Source organism: Electrophorus electricus, chromosome 11, assembly GCF_041902795.1.
Source record: "Electrophorus electricus isolate QZ-2024a chromosome 11, ASM4190279v1, whole genome shotgun sequence".
NCBI classification, from domain to species: domain Eukaryota; kingdom Metazoa; phylum Chordata; class Actinopteri; order Gymnotiformes; family Gymnotidae; genus Electrophorus; species Electrophorus electricus.
The window spans coordinates 14,989,264-15,011,066 of NC_137507.1; the positions used below are offsets into that span (position 1 = coordinate 14,989,264).

The window sequence follows — 21,803 nt, forward strand, 5'->3', positions numbered from 1 at the left end:
TACTAATTATTCGTTTACGCAAAACCTGTACATAGACAAAGGTGTCTCATTTACATTTTAAATATAACACTCAGAAAGGAGTTTTTTGGGGAACATTTTTATTTCCGTGGAGGTAAAAAGGTTTACTGTCCATTCCAGGTTTCGCCTACAAGAAGAAATCGATCCATAATTGAAACAAACGCTCTCTGTATTGAACCCGATCCGAGTCCTTCCAGGTCTTGGTGAAAACAGCTTTGCAGGGTAAGGAGGGAGCTGAGGAATACGCTCGGCGATTGGACGGCTCGCGGTTGTCAGGACCGGAGTAGGCTAGGAAGAATTTGTGGGGGCCGCCTTGGAAGTACGACGTAAAATCACTGCATTGGAAGTAACTGACTGGGGGAATCCTTGATTTTTATATAACTACAATGTACGAACCCGTTTAAGGGACGTGGGGTAACGATATTTACGGGAACTGTAATTTTATTTTATGTTAAACTCGAAAATACTGTAGTCTTTGTAGAGCGTACACAAGTGCACGCGAGTTCTATGCACAACCAGCAGACCAGAGAATAGAGTATGATGGCATTTGACAGTTTAACGGCGTATCCACAAACTCTAGAAATTGTCCTGTTTCCCTTCCATCTCATATGACTAGAAGAACCATGTTGTGTGAGGAGCGTTATTATCGTCAGAAAGCGTTACTACATGCTAACAAATGAAAATTAATTAGCTAACCGCTAGCTAGCTTGATAGTTTGCTATTTGGACGCGCCAGCAGCTAACCGAGCTAGCCAACCTACCCAGGTTAGATTATCGGCCGGCCGTATTGCGTATATTTGGTGTGCTACACCGTAGACATCACGTAATGGAAACATAATACGCAGTATTTCGGAAATTAAACGGATTTTTTGGCTTCTGGTTGGAGACATTTCATTCGTGTCACCAGGATCTGTAACTTGGTCCAAGATCGTCAGGTCGTCACCTGTTCACTCTTCAATTTCAACCTGGTGAGTGCAAGTTTGCTTAGCTAGCTATCCTGCCCACTTAACAATAGCTAGCCAGACGAAAAACATCCGTTACTTCAGATTGCTAGAGCTAGCCAGCTAGCTAGCTCCTTAGCTAGCTAATACATTCGTTAAGCGAAGCACTCATTCTCTAGCTACTATATTTAGGCTGTTCTAAGAATGTAGGTCACTTTAGTTACACAAGCAACATGTGTGCATTTTAAACTTATTATGTAAAATTGTGAATTTAATGCAATATAAGAAATCTAGCTGCAATCGATTAGCTAATGTCTATTAATCCTTCAGTTGTTTCAGTAATTGTCAGGCGCGATAAAAAATGCCAAGCTGTAACCTAGTGCAGGTACGTACAGAAATTTGTACACGTGCATCAAGTGGTGTACAAGTACAATGATTTATTGATTTCCCTGTACAACTGGTCGATTTTATCAGTTTGCAATCATGAAACAGCAATCGCTGTGGGATGTTTGACTGTAGGTTTTGGGACTAAGACTAGTTCCATCTAAACATTGACTGAACCTTGACCGCTGAGAGGCTTCTCCAGCAAAAACTAAGCACATAAGCAGGCTAGCAATTCGATGGCTATAAATATTTCCAGTGAAAGAGAAAAATACAGCAGTCAGTAACTGTTAGTTTTTCCCCTCCTTTGACTTAAAAATTTTTAATTATTCTGTTTATTGCTGGAACATTAAGAATGTCATGGAGGTTTCACTGAAGGCTACACATACAATATTTTAAGGACGTTTATTAGGTGTGCATTAATAATGTTGATTGTCTCTAATAATGAAAAGTGCTTTAAAATCCTATACCTTTAAAATGTGTCATTTGACACAATAGCCCACTATTGCTGTATTAAATAAGATTTTATTTCTTATTCTTTTAAATTGTGAGTTAGGCTAACTGAGCACAGAGGAGTAACATGTGGTGGTCTCTCATTGCCTATGTTTAGTTGCTTTCTTCACAAGAGACATTGATTATTATCTAAATTTGTTTGTTTGGTGAATGTTAAGCACAAATATTTGTGACATGTTGAGGTAGCCTGTTAGATGCATGTGTTTTATGAAGAAAAGTAGAGTAGCCCAGAGCACACCTGGTGATCATAGTTTTTCACTTACACTGTTGCTGTTTCATTTTAGAGAGCTGTTAGAGTTTACACTGACATTTAGAAACTGGTCTGTGACTTTGTTGCTATGGCAATAGGGCATCAGTTTGATGGCTGTCACAGAGTGTGAGTTAAGAGGATTGTTGATCATGCATATTTGAAATGGAATTCAACGTCTTTCATGTTCTATGATGATTCATGAATTCAGAATGATTTTTCTTGAAATAGTGTGCAGATGTTGTGTTTCTGTGTATTTTATTTATGAAACTTTCCTTTGCAAATGAACCACAATGTGAAAGAAACACTTCAACATAGTAGAAGTTAGTGGTAAGAGATTGTATAAAGGTAAAACGAACATGTAGCAAATCAGAGAAACTAGAAATATGCAGTCAATCAATGTACAAGTCAGGTACTTGGCAAGCATTTAATTTACATTTTTGAGTGAAACTCACTGGCATGCAAACCCACGTGACCAGTGGAAAGAGGAGCAGCCCGGGACAAAAATGAATTATGCACTAGTGTGATCAAACTGTGACACTCTGTTAACTCATGAACTAGTAAATGATACAATTGGAATAAAAGCTACAAATCTCTAATGGAGCTAACCTTTTGTGTGAGTTACATTTCACACTGTTGCAGCTTTTAGTCCTATCCAACCAATAATGTTGGCCATAAATATAATAATAACCATTATTATTCGAATTATTAATGATAACAATATAATAATAATATAATAATAACCAAAAAAAGAATAGCATTAATGTTAATGTACATAAAAAATAATGTATATAAAAAATGAACTTTCCGTTTTTGACTGCTAATACGTGAGAAAAACACTTAATAATAAAAGCTTTACAGTAGTATAACTCGAAAAAACACCTTCTAAACATTTAAAGCATAAGGCAAAATCCAACTCCAGCAGGGCATCTGGAACAACAGCAAACAACCTTAATAATACTCATTTGTCACTTACAGTCTACATACATACATCTCAACACTAGGCCTAAACTGTGGCATTTTAACTGAATCCTCTACATCTGTGGCAGATTTAGGTATGAGCAACATGGTCAGCAGGACAGGTTAGCACGTGGTGCCCACACACAAAAAAATTTGAATGGTGATATTTGCACGATATCATCATGCCAATGTGTAGGCCACTTAGCCTTGTCAGAATATGCAGTCTTTGTCACATTCTCCAGTTATGTTTGGTTTCATGTCAGTCCCTACATGTGCTTTTGTTTGCGTTATAACTCCGCCTTTGTTCATGCCTTGCTCATCACTCAGAGTTTGTTATTAATTATTTTCTATATCTGTTTGTATTTAAAATGTTTAACCTCTGCATTTAGTTGGTTATTAATTATTTTCTATATCTGTTTGTATTTAACATGTTTAACCTCTGCATTTATACAATTTCATGTCTTCCTGTGAAGTATTGCCAGGTTGACCTCAGGACTCCCCAATGGATTTCCAAGGGAGGGTGAAAGGAGCGGGAAATTGTTTCTTAGCAATAGGGTAATAATATAATATTTGGATTCTCTTTTTAATCCGTATTTATATACTAGAATTTGTATAGTTTTAATATTATTTATCTTTCAAAACATATTAATAAAAATTCACATACAAGCTAAAACCACTACTGCTCTCCATTGACAAAAAGACAAAAACATCTAAATACAGATCAAACCTGAAATGAGAAATTCTAGGTATTATTCTTTAATTTCTAAAAGAAAATTAACCAAAAATCTACTTACTTTTAATAGAGACAGTCTTTCAGTGCTGTTTCATATGCATATGTTTTCATATCTGTTTTATTAACATACCTATTTTTTATAAAGGAATGCTTCAGCAAAAAAAAAGTAAAATTAAAAATAATATATATATATATATATATATATATATATATATATATATATATATATATATATATATATATATATATACATATACACACACACACACACACACACACACACACACACACACACACACACACACACACACACAATTTCCACTTACCTCAAATGTAGTTCTTCAAGCCCAGCTTGTTTGATTTTTTTTTAGATTTGCTTTTTTTAGATTTGCACTGGAGCTATGTAGCCAATGTCTCTATTGGAAACTATTTAACCTAAAACCATTCATGCATACATACCCAAAACATCATTTAGGCCTACTACTTTCAAATGACAAGGTCAATTTATGTAATAGCATTTTTAAATAAATGGATTTCTGCAATAGCCTAGGTAGTATGTATTTTAAAAAGGTTGAAGTGGAACTATATTGTCACCTGCACAATGTCCAGCTTCTCAGTACAAGTTTACATTCAGAGCAAAGCAAAAACAAGGAACAAACAAAACTCCCAGCAATTCCATGGCGTGATTTTGTTCATTTTATTCACACAGTATCTTAAACCACATTGTCAAGTCTGCATGCTTAAAAACTGAATGCAGTATAAGGCAATTATGTGAAGATTTGTGCGTGTATTTACAGAAAAGTTTTTGGGTGAAATAGCTTCTAATACTTGCCAGTTATTTTAAACACACGACTACAGTGTGAAACTAGAGGAAGTGTCTTTGCTGATTGACTACATTTAGAGTAAGTAGAAATTTGTGGAACATAGATTTTTTTTTCTTTCAATCTGTAGCTTTAACTAATAATACACAGCCTTGCCACTGTGGTTTAGGTGACAGTATGACTTACAGTAATTTGTAAATATGATCAAAATTACAAAACATACAAAAGGGTTTGGATTATGCTGATAGTTCAATTACAGTGGTTTTAGGTAGATGTAAATATGCAGTTTTATATGCAGTTTATCATAGCCTTCCCAGGTCCTGACAGCATACAGTATAAAAAAGATTATGGACTTGAGTAAAAAAAAAAACAAAAAAAACCTTTCCTCTTGGAAAGTGTCGATCTCAGTCCTGCAACCCTTGTTCAAGTGGTCTTCGGCTGAGCAGGGTTTCATTTTAGGCCCGCTGAATATTTTGGTGCTCGCATGTGTTAGCACAATTGGCTCCTGCTGTAAAACGTGGCCAGAGAGGAGAGGTCTGCCACACGGGACTCGGAGGGCACATTCTTCACTTCTCAGCCTTTCCCTCTGGCTCCTCTGCTCGTCTTTGTAATGGTAATAGGCAGGGTGAGCTTGTTCTTATCACCAGTGCTAGCTCCATGAAAAAGTATGCATATTGTAGAAGCCTCTATTGTCCTCCAACGACTGTTATATGGATGGAAGGATATATTCTTGTGTAATTAATTGCTGATAAGGGTGTGTGTGTGTGTGTGTGTGTGTGTGTGTGTTTTAATCAACTATGATAGTGAACCTTTTACCCATGACCATCATTTTATTGGTACATGTAAGTACAGCAATTCACAAATAAACTATTATAATAATATAGCACTGAAAAATTCAGTAAATCAAATAAATTGTGTTCCCCTTATTTTGCCCTTGTTTCCCTGTATGTCTACTCTCTTGTATTCTTCCTCCTTCCTCAAAACACAATAATTCACTTCCTATATTACCCTATTTATACTTTCATCTTTATGATGATGGCTTCAGTCACCCTTCATCTTACCTTAGATGAATAGTGTTTATAAGTCACTTTCACCTCCTGTTAAACCCACACTGCATTGAAAGAGATGACTGTTCAGAATATTTTACTGTGACAGTAAATGGCAATACTTATTGCCATTGAAACACAAAATTCTGGTGGAATAACCTTGTAAATTCACAAATATTTTCTCATTTCTAAGTTCTCTCTTCTTTTGTCTACGTAATAATTGAGGCACTCTCTAGTAGAGAAAGGAGTATTGTAAGCTGAGCAACCTACAAAACAACAAACAAAAAACAAATCAGAAAAAATCCTTGACTTTAAACAACTTGTCTCCTTTCTGACTAAAGTTACTAAAAGAAGCACTGTGCTTTTCTTTATAAGTTGATGGACAGTGTTGAATTTAACAATAGGGAATAGTAGAATCAAAAAAGTAAGCCATATTGAAACTTTAGCTCTTGAAAGAAAAGTAATCTCTGTTAGAAACTTCAAAAAAGAACTGAAGAGTGATATAAGTAAGTGAATTGAGTGATATTAGTATTTGAAGACTATTAAATTAATGAACTGAAACTTTATACCTTGATTTTTCTTAGCACATCAGTGGTCCTTTTCAGCCCAAGATGTTTACCAGGATGTTCTGCTTTGACAGTCAAGCTTTTATTATGGAGCTGTGCCTTCAATAACTCTCTTTTCCCCTCCAGACAGTGCCATGCATCTGCTGGTGAACAGCTGCTTCCTACACAGAGGTCACTCAGCCTCCTGAACTTCACCTCTCCCGCCCAAGAGAATGCTGGGAATGTGTCGTGGGCGCAGGAAGTTCCTGGCTGCCTCCCTCGCCCTGCTCTTTGTCCCAGCCCTCACCTGGCTCTACCTGTCTGCTGCCAACTTCACAGGTAGTTTTCACTTAATATTACTGAAGCCCTTCACATGAGCTGTGGAGGAAAAAAAATACACATAAGCTTCATCATATAATTTTGGTTTTCAGCTTAATAATGACAAAAAATGAAATCCAAACAAAAAACAATTAAAAAGATGAGTTGTCTCATTCAGAGGTGTGTAAGGTCAAGCTGAAAATGTAAAGGTCTTGCTGTGATTTTGTATCACCTGGCTGAATTCACTGATTAATTGTTGACTGCTGGCTCGAGCTAGTTAGCATATCTAGGCAGGTGGAACAAAATGTTTACTTTCTGAATCTGAATGGCCCACTTCTAACCTCAGCTGAAGAGCTAAAGTTGCTTCACCAAGGTTTATGAGTAAACAAACCTTTCCTAAATCTTTTGAATCCTAAAGAAAGTGATAATGTATCACCTCTTAATTTAAAAAAAATACACTGAAGTACATCCCAGACTCATTTAGATTGTTTATTTTTCCACTCTGCTGAACTGAGTCACTGTACCCTGTCTGAAATTGATTACTTCCTCAAGAAGATTTAGTCCAGAAGGTATTAATGAGTGTGTCCGAAAAATAAATTTGCCTCCTGTCAAATTATTAGTTGTGTGAATTATTTATTATACCTCTGCTATTGGTTCAGTGCACTTGAAAGCCTTAAATAGTGTTCTGTGCAATGGCCTCATCTTCAGAATCTTAACCCATCTTTTACTTCAGTTTGCAATGCTGTTGTGAATGTTTTCGTATTCTGACATTAAAAGGTATAAAAATATTAGGTTAAATGTAGTGCTGGCCTGAACAGTTTAATTATTCAAAATGTTTAATATCTGGACATTCAGAAACACTAATTGGCAATTGAATCCTGTAGCCCTAGTAGCACCAGATATATGAAATGTAGGTCCAACCATATCACTTTTTCCTATACTGTTTATATCCTAAAATCTTTTTTTAATGCAAAGCACCTTATGTTGGGGCGGGGGGGGGGGGGGGGGGGGGGGTGTATGAGAGGTTTGCTGGCTCTCAAGCAGCTTGTGTGCAGGAAACTGGCATGAACCCACACCAGCAGGATTTGAAGAAAAGAAAAGAACTAAATGCATTTGCTTAGAGAGAATTAAATGGTGCAACAACAGCTCTAGAGGACTGTGTATAGTGTTTGTTTATTTGAGCTAAAGTTACTTATGGAGGCCATGCCTCTAAACAGTGTTTGGTCTGTTAGCTGTGAAAACTGAGGATAAAGTCACCAAGCAACATAATTAGATCACTACATTAAAATGCATTAGAATGTAAACTCATATAGAATGCTAATATTTAAATTACTATTTTGTAGAGAGCTTACAAAGCTAATTTTATTAGGATGTTTGCTAGCAGGTAAAGGGCGTTTGCTATTAAGGTTATATTTTCACCTTTCCAAGTGGTGAAAATAGGTTTTGTGTGTCTCGGTATATGTAATTTTAGGCTTTTCATATTTTTTTAAACAGATGAACTACTTGACTTGCTAGCAAGTTAGCCAACCATACTGGACAAGATTGTAATGTTAACACAAACTAGTTTATTGTAAGAGAAACCTAACAAAAGAGTCAGACATACATTTCTTCTTTAGTTTTCAGAGACAAGTGTCTTGACACTTGCATTTTTAACATTGAAATAATGCTAAACTCCAGCAAGACTGCTAAAACTGTGTGTGTCATCATAGCAAAAAACAAAAAATTGTTTGAACTGATAGTTTAACGTGGGTGAACAGGAGTGAACTGGCGAGAGTAACTGAGTTTATAGAAGAAGAGTGGTTTGATTTGCCAGAAAAGGGATACATGACTGGCTCAGTGTTGCTGTATTGCAGCAGTGTGAGTACACGTCACAAGGGTTCGAGAATAATGATTGCCCAAATGGACCAGTTCAAGTTGGAGTGGGAGTTGCAATGTGTTAACAACGTACCTGATGCCAAACTCAGTTCATTTGAATATTTAAACCCCTGGTAATGTAAAAAAAATTCTTATCCATTCATGCATCCAGTCAAAACATACCAATGATATCTGTTGATAAATGACGTCAGAGCAAGGTGTGCTCTGGAAAATGGTGAATTGCGAATACCAAACAAAGCGAGATCGCAGCTTAGTATACTCATGGGTTGATTTTGACCCCTCTGTACCTGATATGCAGTCTGCATGGAATCCTAAGAAGGCAGATAAAAATGGCTCTTTTCTGTCAGAACTACAAATTTTAGAAATTGCTTGACAAATCACAATGCTTATAGCAGCAAAAAAGCTACTACGTCTGGACCACTGGACATGTGCATATTTCAGATGAACAATGAAGCTGATTCCAAGTTGACCAACTTAATCACAACATATCACAGGGTTAAAAGATAAATTTGTATGAAAACGTTGCTTATTTAAAAAAAAGAGAGAAAAGAAGTGAAAGTATATTATTTTTAAAACAAAATTAACCTTAACTAAGTGTGTTAGTTTTAGTGTGCTCCTTCACATATGTGAATAACACGTATGACACGTGTCGCCATGTGTCCTTGTTGCTAAGCCCCCTTGTTTAACATCCTCACCTGTGTCTGGTTTCCCTAGTCATTAGTGTGTTTATATATTCTCCTTTCTTTCATTGCTGGTTGTTTCTTGTGTTTGGAAGTACATCTGTGAATGATCATATGTGATTGATGTTTGTGTTTAATTGACTTTGTCTTCATCATTTTGAGTTGCCTTGTTTAACATCTTTTTTTTTTTTTTTTTTTTGTTAAACAGCTTTGGTATCTTAACCTTGACTAGTGCTTGCATCCTGCCTTGCTCGTCACAACACAGACCAGGATCTTTCCAGCAACCCATGTAACGTCTTTATATTTATGAAATTGACCTTATTTACATCTTTGTATTTATGAAATTTACATGATTATGAACAAGTAGTAGCTTGTTTTTCTAAAGTAATAGTTTCTACATTATTGTTAAGAAAGAAGTTGCTTTATTCCAATATTTATGCTACTTACTTATCAGTTCCTGGTTCTTACAAAATGGCTAAGTTACGAAAAGGGTCTCCACTGCCCTCTACCCAAGGTGATGATTAGAACTGATTAAACTTAAGATAAAGTGCAGGGAAGTCATCGTCTGTCATTTCTAGTGAAGCTTGGTGAACCATCTGAAAATTTAATCATTATTCATATTTAGAATTTTGGGCTTAAATGTGGAAAATATAATCAGCAGAACCACAGTGAAAACCAAGATCTGGAAAATGATTTTGATCAGGATTTTCATATGAGCGCATTTGTGATTCTGGCAGCACCGCTTAGAGTCGTGTATCCAGCTGATATCTCTGATTATTGCTGTGCTACTCTGCGATTTATGAAAATGGAAAAAGACTAGAGATGTTCCCCTTGCTCACTGAAGTGTAAATACACTCTCAAGGACTCTTAACTCCAGCTTTACAAAGTTAATAGGTGTCAAGTAAGATAAATGTAGTGTTCTCCTTCACCACAACACAGTCCTTGGTATTTGCAATTTTCTTACTGTAAAAGAGGAGGGTCAGCTTTATTTAAAAACCCTTTTCTTTTTTTTTTTTCAGGCTTTTGCATATTTTTATTTATTTTATTTTATTTTTGCATTTTCAGGATTATGAAATGGTTTACAAGTCAGAGGAAGTCATGTTCACTCCACAAGTAGCTGTGATACACCAGTATTTTCTAGATTTGTTTTGGGTTTTCCTTTTCTACACTGTATTGCCCCAACATCACACTATTCATGAACAGAAGTGCAACAGGTCAAATGAGAATCATATTAGGTGCTTATACAAAGAAAACAGTTCTGCACACTACTACTGGCACCTGCTTTGTCCCTCACACTAAGCAAATTGGCTGTCATTCTCCATAATGCAGGAATATATCGAGGGGATATTTACCTGATAACGAGAGAAGGTTGGATTAAATTAGGTCCTTGAAAGGAGCACTTACTGTCCAATCTTACTGTTAGCTCAGCCATTTGGATAACTCTTAAGGTTAAGTCTTATGAATATAAAGACTTGCATTTTAACTATCCCTTGGCATATTTTTATTTGTTTTTTTCACTTGAATGAGCTAACATAAATATGAGGAGGGTTTCAAGACTTTCTCAAATTGTTTTATCAATGGGGCAGATATACTGTCTGGCATATAGAGAAATACTAGGATCTCGATTAGACATATCAAGAACTTTTTGGTCTGCCTGCTGCAAAGCATAGTTAAAATAGATGGCAATGACAACTGGGATGTGATGGGGCCCACCGTTAGTAGCCTCTGTTAGACAGTGGTGGCATTGCATGTGACTTTTTGTTTATATTATTGTATTGTTTTACATGTTCTCTCTGTTTTCATTTAGTGCTATGCCTCACTCAGGTGGTATGTGTTTTGCCATACCACTTGTGTGTTATTTTTGTTATTATGGTCTTTTCTTTAAGAGGCCTTTATTTTGTGACCGGTTACTGGTCATGGTATGTTACGTTGGCTTACTTTTGTTCCAGTTAGTGCACTTTTATGTTTGATTTTGTTTGCATTTGTTTCATTAAACTCTTCAGTTGAAACCTCATGTTTGCTTCCTACTTTTTTCCTGCTCGTTCTACGCCTGTGACACAGGGTTTTTCATATATCATTTGCATTTTCCTCATGAATATTTAGTGCACTGGCCAGAGGCAAATCAAGGCAGAATCTCCCCTTCCTTAATAGCACCCATTTGAGAAAACACTCTAGTTTAGCTGTTTCCATGGCAATGCCCTATCAGATGAGTCAATTTGGATTTTGTTATGGGGTGGGGGGGGGGGGGGGGGCTGCTTGTAACATAGAGTAGGGAGTATGTGAAGAAGCTGGAATGATTGAGCGGGCATGCAGGACTGACAGCAGAGGGCCTTGGATGCTTTAATGTGTCTGAATGCACAAATGCACTGCAGTAGGAACTTATGTTAATGGCTTCCGCTTGGCTCTGCCACTGAACTCATTAATGCCCTTGCACCCCTCGCTGCTCTAGCTCCTTACACATTGCACATTGACTGCTTTCCTCACTTGCAAACACACCCTAAGGTAGCCCTCATTAAATATTACTAAGGCAAAAAGCTCTCTCATCTTCATATGAAACCCTGAGGAATTTAGCTTTGCTTTTGAAGCTGGACAGGTGCTCTTGAGTAGAAATTAAGGGGAAAAACAGTGAATATTATATGATGAACAACCCTGCCATACTGGTTTAGTTTTTGGAGCTCATTAAGATTCTATATTTTTTCTTTTCTTTTTTTGTGGTGTCTTCTTTTAAACAGATTGCAGCTTGTGCCTGCTTTAGTTTCACCCTATTTAGCTGTCTCCAATTGAAAGTTGCTAATGTGCTCCTTTCCATATCATGAAGTACTGTAATCTGACAGTACTGTGAATCAGGAACGGGGAAGGATCCAAATTGTGTCAGTGGTGCATGTGATATCTGCTGGGCCATGTTTTTGAATTACAGTATTTCTGGGTGCCTTGTTGTACTCTAGAGCGAGAACTCCCTCATTACCTTGCAACACAAAGATGCAGATATCTCTCTAGGGCAGAACAGAAAATGTCCCCCTGGTGACCGGTTTCCCACCTCATCTCCGCTCCCCCAGCTGCTGCAGTTGGTATTCACTTGAAACTCCTGAGTTAATGGAACAGGATATTTCAGTTGGATGTGTTTGTGCCACTCAGAAAGTGCCTGTAGTCTGCCTGCTGTTTAGTTGTGATGTTGCCAAGTGCAAAGTGACATTTATAGACTCTTGGTAGAAGAAAAGGTAAACAAAAAGAAATGGACACATATTTGTCCTTGAATGTGTTTGTACTGTATGAAAATAATTTTAAAATTCTCATGTCAAAAGAAGGGGGTAGGAAGTCTTTCAGCTGTCTTAAAGTGTACATATATTTCATATGTTCTGATTAGAATCATGGCAAGCTAAGCTTATAATGTTCTTGAACATTTTAGGGCTAACTATCGTGACAGTGACACAGAAATGACAGAGCTGTTGAAGCAGCTTTTACCTTACTTTGTGGAAATATCTTTGCTTCTAGTGGAAGATGAAAGTAATGGAACTTTTCAGATTCCATATGGGAGGCTGTGAATCTTAGGGTTAGTATGAGTTCATATGCAGAAGTGGGAAGCGAATGTTTTGTGCAAAAGTCTTATGGAGCAGCAGTGGCCATTGGCCATTGGGCAAATGCATTTACATTTTCCGTTTACAGTATGTGATAGCCACCTATGTCCAGAGCTTCTTACAAAAGTGCTTTGCAGTCTCTATCGAAACATATCCTTGTGCGAGCATAGATAGGTTAGTGTCAAGAATACCATCAGACTAAAGCCCTGACTAAAATGGGAAAGAAGAAGTTTTTTTAAGTGCATGTTTAAGTGCTCAGTGACACGAAGTGATGACTCTTCAGTCTTCGTTTGGCGACAGTCCGAGGAAGTTCATTCCATCACCAAGGTACCAGGACAGAAGAGTTGATGCATGTTTTGTGTGTCTTGAGGGAATAGTGGATGGTGTTTCAAGTCAGGTTGAATTGCTACAGGGAGCCAGTGAAGACAACATAGCAAGGGGGTAACATTGGAGAGCAAGACGTGGAAGAACAGGAGGTTAAAAATAAGGCATACAGCATCATTCTGGATGAGTTGTAGGGGTCGGATGGCACAGAGGAGCACACATGCCAGGAGAGAGTTGCAGTAGTCTGATCTTAAATAGCAAAGGATTGACCAAGCACCTGAGTGACTCCCATGAAGAGAAATGGCTGAATTTTCCTGATGTTATAGAAGAGGAACCTGTCTGAATATAGTGTGGTATTTATGAGAGGCAACATCACAACAGCCAGTGAGGCATGAGTCAAATGCTACTCAGCCCAAAAATCTCGGCTCTGCATGTTGAGCTGTGGCTCAGCAGACCAGAGGAAGGCTTTTTCATGCAGGGCTTGTTTACAACCTCAGAATAGATGTAATTTGCTTCATATGCCATTGGATACTAGGGCACCATGAACCTCCCAAGTTAGAGTTTAATTCTTGCATATACCCATTTGGAAAGGCTGTCTTCTAAACTTGTAAAGAACCATTCCTGTCAGATACAGCCCTGCTTCAGTGTAGGTTTATTTTGTCATAAAACAGCATTATCTCTGCATCAAGCCAAGGAAAACTAAGAAAATGTGCCATTTCTTCAAATGTAAACATTTACTGCAGTAAAATAGTATTTTGTGGCTGGTTTCCTATGGCTCTATTCAGCAGAAGCTACATTTCTCCTCAAATGAATTTCATCTCATAATCCCATGGCAAATTAATCTCGAGATTTTAATGGGAACAATGAAACGACCTTGGCATAAGTAAGATAGGTTGAGGTGCAAATGTTGCCAAGCAGATGCCAGAGCCAAGGCTAAAATGCCTCTGCCAAACAAGGCTTGTGCCAGTTCAGTGACACAGTTCAGTAATCCCCTCTGCAAATAAAGCACAACCTAGAACGGAGCAGAGGTGTTTCAGCATCCCTGAATATGAGAGCACTATGGGCTTTATAACCACCAGCTACACCTTACTGCTTGGTAGATTAACACTTGTTTTTCCCATTTTAAAAAGATGTTTGCATTTTATCCATCTTTAGCAATTATCAGCTCCTGATATGGAAAGTAATAGCTATGAACATTCTTAGTACTTACCCTGCTCTAAAATACCTATTTCATTTCTGCCAGTTAATTATGATGCCTTTGATAGGTTAGTGCTAACCTGAGCAGTGTTGTGACCTTGCGTTAGATGTTGTCACTCAGGCTCCAGTTGATTCTAGCAGCAGTATACATTTTTTTGGGTTGGTTGAATTTCTTTGACAGGGTGATGTACCCATTCCTGGTTACATAGTTACCCAGAGATGTAGGAGCTTATGAGCTGCTGTTTTTTTCTGTCTTTTTCTCCCCTTTCTTATTCTTGCAAGAGAGTGCACACACATTTCAAGTGCTGATGGGAAATTGCATTTCCCTCAGTTTACCACTTTGATCAGTATAGCTTTTCCTTTCAGTAGCCATGGAACTGATTGAATAACATTCATGTCCCTCAAGGCATGCAGTGCATTATCATGCTGTCCTGCCTGCTAATTGGATATCACTGGCCAGCTACATCAGGTTTTGCTAACTCACCATTTTATTATAGGAAATATTGATGAACATCACCTCTGACCAATCTTAGAACTAGTGTTAGACCATAAGCTGTTTTTTTTTCATGAATGTATTTTTCTGCAGTCCTTAGGTGTTTATAAAGGCCGTCTATTTCCTCTCCTTAGTGAAGCCGCTGCCTCTTTCTCCACTGGAGACTCAGTCCTCCACGCTGGTAGGTGGCGCTGGTGAGCGCCAGGCGCTGGAACTGCGGGTTCGAGAGGTGGAAGAAGAGAATCGTGCGCTCAGGAGAGAGTTGAGTCAGCCACCCAGGAACCCTACCAATAGAAACTACCGTATCAACAATCACCATGGCAATCAGTCACAACCCCACTCCACAGAAGAAGGTACCGGTGACAGTGAAGCTCAGAAATCCTTCTCCACAGGGAACAGCTCCACTTGTGTCCAACACCCTGTTGTGGACAAATGTGAGGTAAGAATTGTTTGAAAATATTCAAGCAAGGCTGAGACAATTTAACCTATTAAGATCCAGACCTATTAGTATTCATAATAACAAATTATTTAGTTATTATTCTTTAAGCATATTGTTCAGTAACTGATGTAAATTATTTAGTATAAATATCAAAACTAATATGAAAAGTATGCAGTTAGGAATAGGAGTAAGTCTGAACTCACTGGCATGTGCTTTTAAGTGTAATGGGTTAAATAGCATAATCTCATAGATGTGGTCTTTTCTTCTTGACCTGCAAATGAATTGATACTCTGTTGATTGACTTAGTTTGTCATTAACATTTGTACAGCTCACTCTTTGAGTTTGAAACACATTAGCCATGACCCCAACCTGTCATAATATTGCTTTAGTGATTATATTGCACCAGCATATTATGACTGTGTTTTCACAGTTGTCTACATACTGTATATACGTGCTCCATGTTATAATTGTCAAAATTACAGCTTGGCCACTGTTTTATAAAAAAATAAAATTATAAAATTGATCTATAAAATCAAAATAGGATGTACTTCTATGGCCAATTGTTTTTTCAGACTTCACCCTAAATCTTAAATCCCAGGAGACTGGCCATGTGTCAGAGCTCAGCCAGACGAGAACTGTCAATCAGTATCAGAGTGTTAAACAGTAGATTAACTTCTGTATCTTTTCTAGGAGCTACAAGTATGATTTCACATTTTCATTTCCTTTTTCTTCCAGGAAAAATATATGTGAACATTTTTCAGGAAAGGACACAATCTGCGTATAATCTGTATATAGCATTCACCAAATTATGATGAAACTGTGAATATGAAAAAGCTTAACTCAAAACCTAATGCCAGTAATATGATATTGGTGGACTGCGACATATTAGGCAAAAGCCAAAAAGACAAAACACTGAAGTATTTCTGTTTAGTATCCTGGATTGGTACAGTTCTGGACAAATTAAAGAGAAGATTGCCCATTGTCCATTGATTTAGGTGTCTTGAACATATATCTTGTTATTTTCTGTCTGCCTCCAAGCAATCACTACATTCAAGAGACAAAGTCTTCCTTTCTTTCTGATGATAACATGACCAGTTGTGCTCTTTGAAACCCTAGATCACAGAGGGGATATGGCTTGAATCCTGAAAGCAGATCTTCCTCTGCACTGCCAAGCAGCGTGACTGATTGGCCTCCATGAAATGTGTTCAATGTGGTCTTTAAAAATGAGATATCAGCCACATAGAACAGTGTAAAAAGGATGGAAAAGTGTGTGTGTGTGCTTGCATATGCGTGTGCGCGAGATAAAAATGCCCTGTGCAATTCTCAAGAGGTTCTGTCTGTGCCCTTACTGTCTCATTTCCTGCTCCCTCGAGCTGAGAGCAAACCTGATTGGATAAGCTAGGCTACAATGTCCCACTGGCAAATAATCTTAGTGAATGGGAGAGTGAGGCCAGATAACCTTCACCTTCAGTTCAGGATCAATTACACCACTCTCTGGCTGCAGGGGAGGGAATGTAATCCTTCCTTGTGCATGTCTCCGCGGTGGAATGAGAGAAAAGAAACATTTCCAAATACAGCTACAGGTGGATAACAGCTTTCATGCTGATATCTGGTGCTGCACCTGTGGCTCTGTGGCTAACACCATAAAGCAACACAACAGGAAACACAAACAAATGTCCAGGTCTTGGAAAAGTGGATTTAACTGCTAATAATTCTAGTGCTGTTCTGCAATTGGAAGCACCAAATGGCAAAGTCCCGTTATAGCATGTTTTGCTGCAGTTTTCTCTTAAGTAACACCATGCGTTAGGAGGTTTTTTTATTTATTTGTTTGAATTTTCAGTTCTTCCTCATTAATAATGTTGACTTATTAATGGTCTTTAAAATCCCCAGAACATCCATGTTGCCATTGTGTGTGCGGGCTACAATGCAAGTCGAGATGTGGTGACGCTGGTCAAGTCTGTGCTGTTTCACAGGTAAGTTAAACATGCATGGTGCATTCATTTTTGCAGAAAAAAAAGAAAAAGCTTACAAGTTGTTCTTTAAAGCAGTGCAGTGTTCCAGCAATGTTGGCTTCTACAGACCTTTATGGCAGCAGTACAGTACTTATTAAAATAAGTGTGAAATCATTACTAGTAAATAGGTCAAGTTAAGGGCTATGACAACCATATTTATTTTCTTTTTGTCTTTTTGTCACAGTATTCCAATTATAAAGTGTTTGCTATGACATGTTACATTATATGAATGTACTGTATACTATATTTTTTGAAAAGCAGTATGAAACAATATAATTGCAGAGTCTCATAATGAGTCTGTGCTGCTTTTATCTGATGCAGTCACTTCAATTAAGCAACTAGGAAGTGTAGCACTCATAATGTTACTTGTGGAGCATCTGCATTATGTAGACCAGGTGATAAAGTGCATGTTCACAGTGCTCTGCAGGGTCCTCATGATCCATCTTGCTGATTCAAAGGATTAAACTTGTTTTTCACATGCATGTCAAAGCCATTCTAATAGATACCTTCAATAAAATATTAAACATTGTTATATATTCATAATTTTAAGAATTTCAGCCATTATGACCTGTGATCTAATTTGACTGAAATATGTTTTGGCTGGTATTGTTCATGTTCAGTGATTCCAAACTGGAATGATAGTTTAGTTTAAATATTAAAGTCTTTGCCAGTATGTGCCAATTTAAACCCCAAAACATGGGATGTCCAGTGTGATGATGTGATTAAAGTCTGTTAAACTCTCAAATTTCTGCATCTGTATGTGCTATCTTTTTGTGATTGATATTGCGTGGCCAGTCACGTTCATTTTAGTTGTACTTTTCCAGTCTCCATGAAGTTTGTCCCGTCAGCACTTTGTTATCCGCTAGCTGCAGTAAATAAAGCCCAGAGTGTATGCTGCGAAGATTAAGTGGCTTTGAATCAGGGAGGTGAAAGTATCTTCTTGCATAAGTAGTACACATGTAGAGTTGTAATGAGATGAGAGGGTAAAAAAAGCAGGAACGTGTCTAGCGTTTGCTGTTCATTAAAGGAGTCTGCTCTTCTCTTTATGGCCTTCTGCTCTGATGGAAACCTGTTCTGACAGTTTGGTCTTCTTAAACCACCTGTGTGTAGCACTGGGCTGCTTATATTCAGATCTCAGCCAGTAAAAAATCTTTGCCTCCTGGCTGTCCTTACAGATTCCGCTGAAGTTAAACAATAGGGCAATTAGCATTATTAGCACAACATGCCAGATCAGAACCACGAAAGCTGCAGCGGTAGTTGCTTGCCAAAGAGTTTGAAGAATTTTTCTTTAATCGCCATGGCAACGAGAACCACAAGTCAGTGTGAGAATAGCTGGAAATCTGCATTTTCTTTGTGATTTACAGTGTGTTTGATAAACAGCCAGGAATTGTTCTTGGGAACTGAATGGTATTAGTATCCTTTTCCTGCAGCTTCTAAACAAATGTCACAAAATCAAGAATGCAAAAATAAATAAATGAACAAACTGGTAGAAAATAGACCTTTATAGAATCACTCATCATGTTTGTGTGCAATGAAAAGTATGGGCCTGTTTGCTCTTGCATATTTGTTACATTGTGCCTGATAGAAAGCAAGGATCCAAACTGAGTTTTTAAAAGGACATGGCATGTAAATAAATTACATTACACGTTTTGACATGTTGACACCCGCACAAGAGAACTGCTGCATCTCTTTGTTGCCATGACAGTTGTTGGGAAAGGCCAGTTTATTCTGTCCAGAGCTTTTACTCACAGTGACAGCTGAGGGCCGCTGGAATGCCCCACTAACTGAAACAGCTGAGCCATGGAAGCATGCGATACGTTTGCAATAAAACATAACACTGCTAATTAAGCATCAAGTTGTGCCACACCTATAGAGACAAAGTAAACAAACAAGGCTAACATCACTGTTGGCTAAAATGACAGTTAGATGAAAAAGGACCTGGAGTAGGGAGGAATGTTAGACTCCTTTTGTGGTAAGGGGGGCAAGTGCTCTTATCGGGAGAGTGAAAGTATTCATTCCCTCTCTAAATGCATGTTTTTTGTGTGTGTGTGTGTGTGTGTGTGTGTGTGTGTGTGTGTGTGTGTGTGTGTGTGTGACAGGCGGAACCCTCTCCACTTCCACTTCATCACGGACTCCATCGCCCAGCAGATCCTGGCCTCCCTCTTCCACACCTGGATGGTTCCAGCTGTCCGGGTGGACTTCTACGATGCTGATGAACTAAAGGTGATCCTCTGCAGTGATACTTGCTCATGTCATGCTACTGCCAATATAGCGGATAAACTTAATCTTCATTATTTTCACATTTGACATCTTTGTGCATTAAAGCAGATCTTTCAATCTTTGTCTGTTTGCATTAGTCTGAGGTTTCATGGATCCCCAACAAGCATTACTCTGGTATCTATGGCCTTATGAAGCTTGTTCTGACCAAGACGCTGCCTTCTGACCTGCAGAAAGTCATTGTTCTGGACACAGACATCACATTTGCCACAGACATCGCTGAGCTCTGGGCTGTTTTTCACAAGTTCAGAGGTATTTGTTACACTTATAACACAGACATACTTGCATATTTTAATTGCTTTACAGGAAGTGCCAACATTTTCCATCATCTGCTGCTTCCCACCCCAATACAGTGCTTTCATTCATTGGTTCTATGCAACAGGTGAGATTCCAGGTAAGCAACTGCAGTGTACTATAAGAGATGTAGAGATATTTAAAATTGTAGTGAAGTACACAGAGTTTACAGAGAAGCAGGACGTTTTGGACAGAGGTCCTTCATCAGCTAAGCAAGCAAAGTGCTAGGAGGTAGAAGGAGCCAGATGCACTGACCTATAAACAATCTGTTGATGAAGACTACAAGAATTCCCTTTGTGCTAACTTATCATCCTACAAATAAAACAGTAGCTGATATTATACTCAAACACAGAGACCACATCCCATTGAAGGATCTCCTACAGGCAATACAAAACATCAAAGACATGCTCAGCCAAGAGTGAGATAAATGATCATTCAAATAATGTCTGTGGTACTGCAACCGCTCTAGATGTGCTACATGCAAATCTATTAACACAACCACTAAAATAACTGGCGCAAAAGGATCAGTTGTTATCACCCATTCTTCCTCTTGCATGGGCGCGGGAGTTGTCTACTGTCTGCCAAATGCCTTAATGTAAATGTAAATATTATTTGCAAGAGAACTTTAGAACCCCATGGAATGAATGTTATGATTTAAACATTTACTTTTTCATATATAAACTGGCTCCTCCTACCACAAATTCAATAGCACTTTGCTTACACTGCTGATGAAAGATCTATGTCCTCTGTCATTATTTTCACCCAGTTGCTTGCATTAATCTACGCAATAAGGGCCCATGTTGGCAAGTGTTTCAAGGCTTCTTGCTTGATTTTTTTATTTACTTCAAATTGCTAGTAAAAAGTTATAGAAGGTGTAGCACAATCTGGACTGTCTTAGGTGTCAGTTGTGTTTGTGTGATGTGATGACACTGTTTAATTGTATTGTTGCCCTGTGCGTTATATAAAATGTGAGCTTGTATGTAAGAATTTAGATGCACAAAGGGATATAGTATTTACTGCACAGATCCTTGTGTGTGTGTGTGTGTATGTGTGTGGCCAGTGCGAACTCACTGCCCCTGTGCTTTTAATTAAAGAAATAATGTGAAAATCTATTTTACTGTCTATTTTACTGCAACGGAATTTTCAAATACCACTCACATACCCAGGAGTACATGCAAATCTTGTTGTCTGTCACAGAAAATGCTACTGTTCTTAGATATTGCTTACCTTAGGTTAAGTTTCAAAAGGCAACAGTGATTATGCCAGTAAAGGATACAAAAGCAGTTTTGACAAATATTTGTACAACAAAGTTGACCTTTGTGTGCTATATTGTGTTGACTCATTATATGAAAAGAGCTCAGTGATCTTATCATTAATACAAGTTTCTGGCGGTTTGGGCAAACATTCAGAACATAATCTGGATCATGTGCAGCTTGTTTTTGATTTGGGAAACGTTTGATCAGACTTGTGATAAAAGGCATCTGAAATATGAACTATCTTCCTATCCATCTCTTTAGATACTCAAAATGGTACTAGTTTATGACAAAATAAAATGGTTTTTAGCTTTGTGTGATCATGTTCCACTTGCTGTCTGGACAACAGAGTCCCTTGCAGTCTTCAAATGCAGACTGAAGACCCATCTATTTGTGGAATATTTAAATGACCACTGATCCTGCTCATATATTGACTAACTGAAACTCTAGTACTTATTGTAGGGTATTGTTTATTGCACTGATTGTTGTATGAGATAGAGCTTTGGTGTTTTTGCACTTCTAGGCATCAGCATTGATGCCTGTATTTCATCAGCAATCTAGTACATTGGTATCTTGGACGCTAACCTACTGTACTGGCTAGGACGTATTCTATAAATAAATGGCAAAGCACTTTTTAAAGTTGCTCTGGATAAGAGCGTCTGCCAGATGCCTTAAATGTAAATGTTCTCTTCGGGACAAAATACATCCATCCACAGCAATAAGATATTGCATTATTTAAATAGGAGATGGTTTTCATTTCATGTAGTGCTCTCGTATGTTTTTAGTCTTATTCAGGCTCTAAAGATTATTCAACCACAAACAACAATATATGTACTTACTGCAAATGTACAGGAAACCCACA

General features: G+C 37.9%; 1 protein-coding gene across 7 annotated transcripts in view; it reads left to right on the top strand.

The window, feature by feature from the left end:
* The first annotated feature begins 273 nt into the window (after positions 1–273).
* Positions 274–21,803, top strand: part of LOC113573532 (xylosyl- and glucuronyltransferase LARGE1) — a 53,436-nt gene continuing 31,906 nt past the window's right edge. Inside the window, exons 1-8 of one of the 7 annotated variants that reach the window (XM_081722642.1) lie at positions 274–782; positions 925–985; positions 3,533–3,614; positions 6,352–6,543; positions 14,801–15,105; positions 16,996–17,078; positions 19,217–19,340; positions 19,475–19,646. In XM_081722642.1, the coding sequence (XP_081578768.1) occupies positions 6,438–6,543; positions 14,801–15,105; positions 16,996–17,078; positions 19,217–19,340; positions 19,475–19,646 (790 nt within the window). In that variant the 5' untranslated portion in view covers positions 274–782; positions 925–985; positions 3,533–3,614; positions 6,352–6,437. Of the gene's footprint in view, positions 986–3,532; positions 3,615–6,351; positions 6,544–14,800; positions 15,106–16,995; positions 17,079–19,216; positions 19,341–19,474; positions 19,647–21,803 lie in introns of all 7 variants that reach the window. The other 6 variants (XM_081722644.1, XM_027003846.3, XM_027003847.3 and 3 more) reach the window with 6 other exon arrangements.